Source organism: Sycon ciliatum, chromosome 5 (genome assembly GCF_964019385.1).
Source record: "Sycon ciliatum chromosome 5, ocSycCili1.1, whole genome shotgun sequence".
Taxonomy (NCBI): Eukaryota; Metazoa; Porifera; class Calcarea; order Leucosolenida; family Sycettidae; genus Sycon; species Sycon ciliatum.
In genome coordinates, this window is record NC_088647.1 from 6,303,066 (window position 1) to 6,313,074 (window position 10,009).

General features: G+C 46.2%; 1 protein-coding gene across 1 annotated transcript in view; it reads left to right on the forward strand.

Annotated features, from left to right (window-relative positions):
- The first annotated feature begins 1,305 nt into the window (after positions 1 to 1,305).
- LOC135817351 (FACT complex subunit SSRP1-like) overlaps positions 1,306 to 10,009 on the forward strand; it is a 19,545-nt gene continuing 10,841 nt past the window's right edge. Inside the window, exons 1-9 of the mRNA XM_065330520.1 lie at positions 1,306 to 1,595; positions 3,172 to 3,357; positions 3,953 to 4,058; positions 4,509 to 4,723; positions 6,024 to 6,118; positions 6,903 to 7,038; positions 7,338 to 7,441; positions 8,666 to 8,794; positions 9,744 to 9,968. Coding sequence (XP_065186592.1) covers positions 1,533 to 1,595; positions 3,172 to 3,357; positions 3,953 to 4,058; positions 4,509 to 4,723; positions 6,024 to 6,118; positions 6,903 to 7,038; positions 7,338 to 7,441; positions 8,666 to 8,794; positions 9,744 to 9,968 — 1,259 coding nt within the window. The 5' untranslated portion in view covers positions 1,306 to 1,532. The remainder of the gene's footprint in view (positions 1,596 to 3,171; positions 3,358 to 3,952; positions 4,059 to 4,508; positions 4,724 to 6,023; positions 6,119 to 6,902; positions 7,039 to 7,337; positions 7,442 to 8,665; positions 8,795 to 9,743; positions 9,969 to 10,009) is intronic.

Sequence of the window (10,009 nt, forward strand, 5' to 3'; positions counted from 1 at the left end):
GAGAGAGGGACTCAGAGCCTGGGAGTGTTTGTCAGCTTATTCCCCAAGCCACGTTTCACAGTGAAGCGCAACACGGTCTCAACCAGGGATGTGTTCATGTAACTAATACTTCCTGGCCTTCGCTAGGATTAACCCCTCAAGTATGCTGCACATCATTCGGTATTGCTGTAACGTGACTCTTTCTCTTTCGTTCGGCCTACATTGTACACCAGGGACTGGGCCATGGGAGTCGTAAAATATTGTTTTTTTACGACTCCCTGATTTGTATTACATTCTGGCCTACATGTGGGGTATGTCACTATGTGTAGTGCACGTGGTGTCCAAAATCCTCATCACGCTGATACAAGTGCTTGATGCCGGTGCAGTGGTGGTGGGCAAAGCCAGCAATTCAATACAAACGCTTTGTTACTCATAGTTTTATCAAGAGTATTACATGTATAATGGTTTTATCAAGAGTATAATTGTCCGTGGATCTCGGTCGGCATACCATCGTCCAGCTAACGAGCTCAGGGAGCTGGCAGTGGTTGAAAGCCGGATCTAAAACCATTTGTGTTTTAGTGTGACTCTCGCCATTCCGGAGACATATTTTCCACACCTGTGTACTGTTTTTAATATTATCTTCCTATCATACCCTGGTTTCTCATCATTGTGTTGCTTTTGCCCGTACAAGAGGCTTTATCACACAGAAAAAAAAAAAATAATAACAGTCAGACCTCGCATAACCGCACACATCCGTTTTCGACAAAAATATCCGGATAGGCGAGGGAACCGGATAATCGAACACACATACTGTATGTATGCATGGCATATAGAAGACCATAGGTCTGTGGGAAACACCCTAGTAAAATAAAAGTTAATAATAATAATAATAATAATATGCTGTAAATCGGCAACCAACAATTTTCTTCCGGATGGCGAGGGATCCGGATAAAAGAGGACCGGATAAGCGAGGTCTGACTGTAATAATTATAGCCTCCCAGGCGCTAGGCTAGGCCAGGGGCTTATACTCAGTACGAGTACTCTTGGTTTCCTGTTTCAGACTGTCACCAAAAAGTACCTATTCGCCAGGTGTGTGTGGGGGAGGGGGGGCATTTTCACGGACCAAATAATTGCAAACCAGGGAGCCGGCCCTGCATGCACGTGGGGCTCCCTACCCCCCGGTCCCGGGGCGCCCCCGGACCGAGCAAGCAATATTAATTTTCCCGCCATTTGCACTTTGAGTTGAACATCGCGTGATGTGGTGCATGTCGTGCATGCACGAGATCGAGACTTTCCAGAGTAGATCTACGAGTCGAGAATCGATCATGCATGTGAATGAAGATAAAAATCTCTTTTGAAATTCATTTGTTTCGTATTGCTCTCGATCTCCCCATCACCGCTTTGCCGAGCCAGGTAGAAGCTGTGGGGTAATGCTCTGCTAGAAAAGGCGATTCGTTCTTAGACTAAGAGTCTATTAGAGCACCTGCACTCTAGCTCTTGGGAAGTACATTTCTTACAATCGTTTTCTCCGTACAATTATTTGTCGTAACACAATGGCCTCTAACGATGGTTTACTGGAGTTCTCTGACCTGTACATAGTCAGCAAAGGAGCTTTGGTGAGTACATTGCTACATAGAAGACATAATGGTACACCCTGACTTCCTGGTAGTGGCTGACTGTGCGGAATTGATGCCGAATCTCAGATGCTTCTCACAATTTTTCAATGAAATGTCTATTTTGAAATGGAGTGCTATTTCCGCTGTGCCTGTGGATGTTGCACATGCCTAGGATGGCCACTGTATGTACACAGTACAGTGTAGCAGCTTTTACGTTAGTGAGGTTACCTGTTCCGTATACATATATGGACACGTCTTTGACGTGAATGAGGATGAAACTGATTCAAGTGAACGATGCTTGAGAATGCTGTGAATTTGCAGCATACATGTACATTGTAGTAAAAGCAGTTCAGGACATGTACAACGATCCCGGATATAGCGAATACATGCTTTGCTGTTCGCATCGGAAAATAGTGTACAAGTCCTTTATTAGGACTGCGTATTGTAAAGCAGAGACAATGGAGAGGTTCCACATAATGTAATTAGTAGTTACGTTGGTAAAAAAACGTAGTCGGTCTACGGAAAGTCTTACGTAGACTGCATGCAGATCCGTGTTTCGCCAGAAGGAGTTTTCAAATCACATACCTACCCTTGGCAACACCAAACGCGACAGTGTACGACCCAGGGAGAGAGAGAGAGTCATCAATTTGTACCCCAAGCCGCTTATGGAGCCCTACTTACCTACTCTACCTAGACAACTTTCCGTCAGTGGAGTGCAAACTCGCGAATTCATGGCTTTTCCTGCCCACTCGCGTAAAGTTGCTCAACTTTACGTAGTGCAGAACCGCTCTTTTTTTGTAGTTTTGTTATTTTTCTTTGCTTTCTATTCCTTTGTCATTTTGTTGTGAGTCTGCACGCTTCAACTCAAACTCGCAAGGTTGATCATTTATCCCTTGCACTTTTAGGACATGTGCCCAGTCCTGAAGTTACTGCTAATTGGTTTTGTTTTATTGTTTTGCATTCACTTGCAGTAGTCTGTAGATTCATGTGGGTGTTCTGATCGCTGTTTGAAAGCGTTAGAATCGGTGTATATTCACACTCAGCAGCTGAACCTTGCAGGCAGAAGCAGAACATTACACCGCTGTACTTGGTTATACACTTATAGTCACACCTTGCTTTTTATTTTATTTTTTATTTAAGTCACACCTTGCTCCTCTTCTTCCTCTTCGTAACGTGTGAATCTATAGTACACTGCTTGTTTTCCCTTGGTGACGTGCTATGCTTCGCACCATTTTGCCGCCTCCCGCCTTGCTGCTGTGGTAGCTATATCTTCTGCTACCGTGAACTACTTCATTCTCTTTGCAGTATGTTCATTTCATAACTTTCATAGTTTTTTTCCAAGTCTACAAATGGAAGAATAAAAATCCTACGAAAGGGATCCGTTTGTGAGGACCTTTTGCAGGAACCCCCCCCCCCCCCCCCCCCCTAATATAAAGTGCACATGGATGAGAGTTTCATGGGTATAGTATCAGATTAAATATTTCTGGAAAACCAGTCTAAGGTGACCAAGGCCCCCTGGAATTTGAGTCGGCCTGTTAACGTCATTGTACCCCGTCTTTCCGTGTTTTATATCCAGAACCACGGCCGTCTTCGCATGCAGCCAGAGAAGATCACATTCAAGGCCAGCCGAAGTGGCAAGATTGAACAGTTCAGCCCAGATGGGCTTGAGTCAGTCAACTGGACGCGTGCGCCGAAGGGCTGGGAGCTGTCACTGGTCGCCAAGTCCGGCTCCTGCACTCGGCTACAGGGCTTCAAAGAGACCGTACGTGACTCGCTGTCCCATGTGTGTGTGTGCGTGCGTGCGTGTGTGTGTGTGTGTGTGTGCGTGCGTGTGTGTGCGTGTGTGTGTGTGTGTGCATTGCGTGCACACACGGCCAGTAGTAACTTCTCCGCTTTGTGGCATGACAGTTATGCCAACCCACTCTCATGTGTAAATTTTCGTACATTGATTGTGCCACGCAGGCAAATAGAAACACAGGAGTAGCGCATAAAGTCCGATCTTGCCAATAATATAGCAACTCCGGGGAATAAGTAACCCTAGCATTATAAGCACTGGCCTGTGCAATGAATGCAATTCTGGTTTATTCATGAGATCGGATTTCACTTGATTCCACCGTATGATAGACTATAGTAGACCGTGTCGGTGTCGGGGATTTGGGCTTTGGTCTTGTTTGCACACACTACGGGTTTCTGTTTCTTATTCTTGTTTTCTGGAGACTGACGTGATAGGCGTGCGTGTTTGTGTGTGTGCGTGTGTGTTTCTGTGTGTGTATCTGTGTTTGCATCTGTGCCCGTGTGTCTTCTGTGCATGCGGTGTTCTTTGTTTTTGTTTTTTTCATTCTGTATTTCTTTCCCAGGAAAGCCAGCGGTTACAAGGCAAGATTAGCAAATGGTACAAGCTGCCGTGGAGCGAAGTGGAGCGGTCTGTTCGCGGCCTTAGCTATGGGAAAACCGACTTTTGCGGTACGGCATCGTGCCAGCGTGGCTTAATCATGCTTTTTCTCGGTGTTGCTGTGTGTGTTTGCACTCTGCAGTCTCTTCACAGAATCTCGATATTTGATTGTTTCCTGCACTACAGGTGTATGGTGCTAAAATTGCTGATATTTGAACAATGCATATGATGACAGAACATAGAGCCATTGAGTGATGAGTAATCCCATCTTCTCTTACTCAGCATGGATGCGTTCCATTGCTTGTCCAGCTTGGCAGCTCGGTTGTTCCGTAGGGTTGTGCGTGTACTGCGTTGTGGGAGGCATGGGCAATGCCACAGGGTCACATACCAGACTATAGTGCGCCATCATAGTACTACTGTATGTTAGGTGATGATAGGTGTGTAGGTCAGTTTTCCATAGTGACGTACGTGCATGATGTCATTGCCTGTTTGCTTGGGGCCCTGCTTGCATGTACCTGCAGGCTCATCGTTGAAGTTTGTCATCGACGACAAGCCATCGTTTGAGTTGCCCCTGGAGAGTGTGTGCCAGACGTCCATCACCAAGAACGAGGTACACTTGGAGTTCCATCCGAACGACGAAGCGGACGTTCAGCTCTCTGAAATGAGATTCTACGTGCCACCGTCCCTCGCGTCCGCTGTCGGTGATGGCATCGCCGATGACAAAGACGCAGCCAAGGTACAATACCATTGCACGCTAAGTTGGGGGTATATCATGTGACTACAAGACAGTTTACATGACCTGAGTGTTGCCAGGCAACAGCCAATGGGGAGAAAGGGGGGGGGGGGTGCCAGGTCAGCAATGTGGTGTGCAAAACGCTAGGACTTCTGGGCTCACATTATCGAGGCATTCAGATAGCCTGGATTGGAGTTTTTTTGTGCGCGTGTCCATTCGATCCTGGGGTGCCACGCCATCCAGAGGAGAGTTTGAAAGGCCCAGGATGTGAGGGTCTTGACTCAGTGGTGAGGTGACGTCCATGCTTTCTCTGCTGCTAAGGTGTGCATTGTTACCCACCCACCCAGACTGTAGAACTGGTACAGGTGGAATCCTGATAATTCGAATATGGCTTAATTCGAACATACCGCTTAATTAGAAGTTTTTCCAGGACCGATTTCTATCAATACGATTCCCACATAAAAAATTCTGATAATTCGAACCTCGAACTGGACATGTACGGTTACTTAGAAGTCCCACAGATTCCACTCACATAGAAAATGTGTGGGATTTGTGCTGATAATTCGAAGTTAGCAAAGTGTAATTCGAAGTTCACTGTACACTGTACTGGTCAGCTCAGTTTGCATGAGCAGGCTGTGCCAGTCAGTTCAGCGTCCGTAAAATTTGTGTCTAAGGTCCATAGCGCAACTCTGCGTGACTATGGGAGCATTTTGACATACATATTGAGTTGTGGGTTCATGTTTGGATAATTAGAAGTTTTTTCCTGGCATTTTGAGGTTCGAATTATCAGGAATTCACCTGTACTGTATTCTTAATTCGCTAACTACAGTGGCGAGTACCGCAGTGCACACTGACATGGTGCATCAAGTTGCGGATTCTTTAAACTAGTGAAACCTTGCTCAGATGGCAGGGAGGTTCTGCGTTTTGAATTTCGGAATATTTTTCGGCAGTTCTGGCTTCGAGAGTCGGCGGAGCAGTAGAACTTTCGGGAAAATAATTGAACGGAAAGAAGCAGTCGAGTCGGAAAATATTCGGAAATTCTAAATGCAGAACCTCTGTACTGTGTTGGTTGTGCGTGCGGACCCCATGCATGCGGTGTATAATCGTGTTTTCCCGCCGTCAGCCCAAAGACGGCTACTACCTGCTTGTTCATATGTTTAACTAGCCGTCTTCCCCCTTGCATTGTCGGTTGTATTGTTTTCGAAGTAGCCCTGGTAATAGCTATCATGCTGACACTATTTCCCTCTACAGTAGTGCAATTCCTGCTTCGTTTGCCATATCCGTTGCTTATTTTCTGGCTCAGGAATTCCACACCAAAATCACGTCGCATGCCGACATTCTTCGTGTGTCTGGCGATGCGCTCATTACGTTTGACGAAATGTCATGCTTGGTGCCTCGGTAAGCCACTGCTGGCCGTTTTCAGTGCGGTGTGTGTGTGTGTGTGTGTGTGTGTGTGTGTGTGTGCATGCGCGCGCACGTGTGTGTATATGCGTGTGTATGCGTGTATGCACATTTGTTGTTTTTCTTCGGGTTTTGGCGGTATCTACATTCATGTATTATGTTTGTTTATAATTGTATTTGTTGACACTAGATGTACTAGTAGTTACCGGTTTCTCTGATAAAGCCCGGTCTATAGTAGTGACCCGGCAAGGGTTTTTGAGAAGTAATAAGAGTACAATCTCTAGTAGTATCGTGGGTCACATTTGCCGGACTATTCAGCAGTACATTAACTGAATGTAAAATAGGAGTACTTGAGTACATTGTGTCATGCACGTTATTGATCTACATGTATTTCCTTTTTGGTGGCTATGTTATTGTGAAACATTAGTCTTGACAATATCTCTTTGAGTTTACTTCAAGGTAGGTTTTAGAAAATTCTTCATATGGTCAGTTCCTCTCTCTCTCTCTCTCTTTGTACGTTTAGATACGGAAGTTGGCTGATAGTGGAGCATTGAAAGATAAAAGCATAGTCCCTAATTCTAGCGCAGGTGGTCCTTGAACTAATAAGTAGCCCGGGCTTTCATTAGAGAAAGTATGGTATGCAAAGTTTGGGTTATTGGCAGCCCTTGTGAATCTGTTGTCGTGTGCAATCTACAAAGTCCTTCTCTTTATTTAGTTGCTCAGTTGTTGTTGTGCTTTGCATTGCCTTTTCCCACGTTTCCCTCTGCCATTGCCGATATAGTGGACGCTACACAGTGAAAGTATACCCAGGGTTTCTCTTCCTGCATGGCAAGTCGTACGACTTCACCGTTCCCTTTCAGTCCATCGTGCGACTCTTCCTCTTGCCTCACAACGACATGCGACAAATGTACTTTGTGGTGAGTTTCTGCAGATGCCTGCCTGCCTGCTGTTTAAGCATCTTGTCTTGTGTGAGGATCATGTATTCTAGTAATATAGGGTTGAGTAATTATCGGAGCAGCAAAGGAGGGAAAGGCTGTTGTGTCTTCGAGTTCACACTGTATCATGGGCGATCGACCAACAGGAAAGTGACACTTGCTCCAGGTAGTACTGCAGCGTTTGCACTAAGGCATGACTGTGATTCGTATTTGTCTCGGTCGTTCTCTAATATCTCCTCCTCCCACTGTTGTGTGTGTGTGCATGCGTGTTTCTTGCCTAGGTGGCTATGGACCCTCCCATGAGGCAGGGCCAGACGCGCTACCCTTTTCTGATTCTCATCCTCAACAAGGAAGAGTCGATGGAAGCAGAGGTGGCATTGTCAGAGTGAGTCTGCCGCTGTGCCTGTTCTTATCATGCGTGCAATGTGGCATTGCTTTTGTTGTGTACCGTCAATTGCTGTTAGTACCGCCATACTTCTGTTTCACACAGAGGTCATGTTTAATGACAACATTGTAGATACGTTGTATTTAGTGGCAAACCAGTGCACGTGGTGCCTCTCCATACAGCAACCAAAGAATTCCGCGGACAGGCCCATGGGCTTATCTGATTCAAAAGGGGCATCAGATGAGTGTAGATGTGGCCATGAGCTTATACGCCAATCACGATGCACGGCAACAAGATGCACGGCAACAAGCACACAGAGCATACTATAGTAAACCCTGGTGTAAGCGTCCTCTGGGTTTAGCGCACTGTGAGACCTGGTTCTAAAGACCACCTGGCTTTAACGACCGCTTTTGCTTGCGCCGTGGGGTGGTCACTTGAACCAGGTTTTACTGTAGTACTAGTATTGGTTTACTCTACCCTGACTGCACTGCCACTGCAGCACGTAAGTCAGTGCACTTGTGCAGTGATACATTGGCAGTGCACTATTGTAGGCATGTGTATTCCGTGTGATAGTATCGTGGTGGTGGTGGTGGTGGTGGTGGTGGTGGTGGTGGTGGTGGTGTGTGAATCCCTATTTTTCATTCTTGTCTTTTTCGACACACACACCACACCACATACTCCGACATACACACATTTGCCTTGCAAGCTGTTGAATGGTGTAATCCCAGCACAAGTTGTTATGTCTAACATAGCGGTTCGTTATCATCGCTTCCGCGATGGGCATGTGTGTGTGTGTGTGTGTGTGTGTGTGTGTGTGTGTGTGTTTTGTCTATTGCTGTGTACACATGGATGGCATGCACATGTCGGCATGGGGGCTTCTTCGCCCCACCTGTCCATGTGACTCAGCTGGAGACGTTTTGACAGAGCTTGTTTTACGTCCTGGATACGGAGCAAGCAACAAGACTCAATATGACACTGTGTCTGTGTTTGTGTTTGTACATGCGTGTTTTCATGCGTTTTGTAGAGACTCGGTTATTGAGCCAATAATAAATGTAGAAAGGAAAAGGATGTTGAAGCTAGGTGTCAGGCTGTCGAATGTCTCACTACTCTGTCAGTTTTGTCCCTAGTTGTTGCACTTTCTGACTGTATATAGTATCTAGTTACAGTGGTGGAGAGTTACTCTTAAATCGTTTCCGTATGTCCTTTTTTTTCTACGTTTTGTAGAGAAGAGCTGGAGAAGCAGTACCAGGGTAAGCTGACTCAGCAGATGAATGGGCCTATTTACGAGGTGCTGAGCCGCGTCATGAAGGCGGTCGCTTCAAAGAAGATCGTCGTGCCTGGCAATTACCGAAGGTAATGATCTTGGCACGCGTTGTCCTGTCTTTTGCGTGTGTTCTTTCCCCCTGTTTGTCAGCCTGCTGTGGTGCAAATTGTACTCAAGTACTACTTGTAGTATGTGTGATCTGCAGCATCTTAACATAGTCTAATATTGTCACAGGGTTCTACTTCTAGCCAGGTCAAAATAGTAGGGGGGGGGGGGGCATGGGAAGCACTTACGCCGTATCCCATTTTTTCCACTTTCCTATATTGTCTTGCCACGCTAAATGCAACGTATGGGGCGAATCCCCGACTTCACCCGAGACAAATGTGCCTTTATGAACCATCTAGTAGTGACTTTCGACTGCATTTTCTTTGAATTGCATGGAAACACGAAAATCGGAAAATGAGTAGGGGGTCGCTGCGTCCCCTTTTTTTTCTGCGTCCCTTTCCCCCCCCCCCCCTTTGGCTAGAACCCTGTAAGGAGTTGTACTGGTGCTTGAGATCTGCAGACGTACTGGACGCACCACATACTGTACAGGCAGAACATTTCGTCGGTCAATAATTTCGTCCATCTCCAAAGAAAGGGAATTCGTCCGGTTGTAAATTTCGTCCATGGATAATAAGAGTGTATTGAAAAGCTGGACAAATCGACAATAGTCCGGCATTTAATTTAGTCCAAAAGCTCCTTGGACGAAAAGAAGAAATTAAATACCAGACGAATATTTCTGCTTATTCAGTACATCATGTTGGACGTTTCCGCCCGTTGAGTTGCAGACTACGTGTTGTCATGATAATTGATGTGCTGTCTCGGAGAGTCCATGCTTGAATGGTCAGAATCAAACTGCTCTAATAGATATGTCGGTTTGCGTGTGGGCGTACGTTTGTTTGTGTGTGCATGCGTGTGTGTGTATGTTTGTTTGTTTGTGCATGCGCGTGTGTGTGTGTGTTTGTTTGGTTTGTGTGCGTGTTTGAACGTGTGCAGTCAGCGCGGCGGGCAGTGCATCAGCTGCAGCTACAAGGCCAACCATGGCATGCTATTCCCGCTGGAGAAGGGCTTCATCTTCGTGCACAAGCCCGCGCTGCACGTGCGCTTCGATGAGGTGGTCGCCGTCAATTTCTCGCGCGGCGGCACTGGAACTCATCGGTCGTTTGACTTTGAGTTAGAAGTCAAGAATAACATTGTACACATCTTCCAGAGTATGGACAAGTAAGCTGATGTGTGTGTTACTGATGCTTTTTTCAATTTCT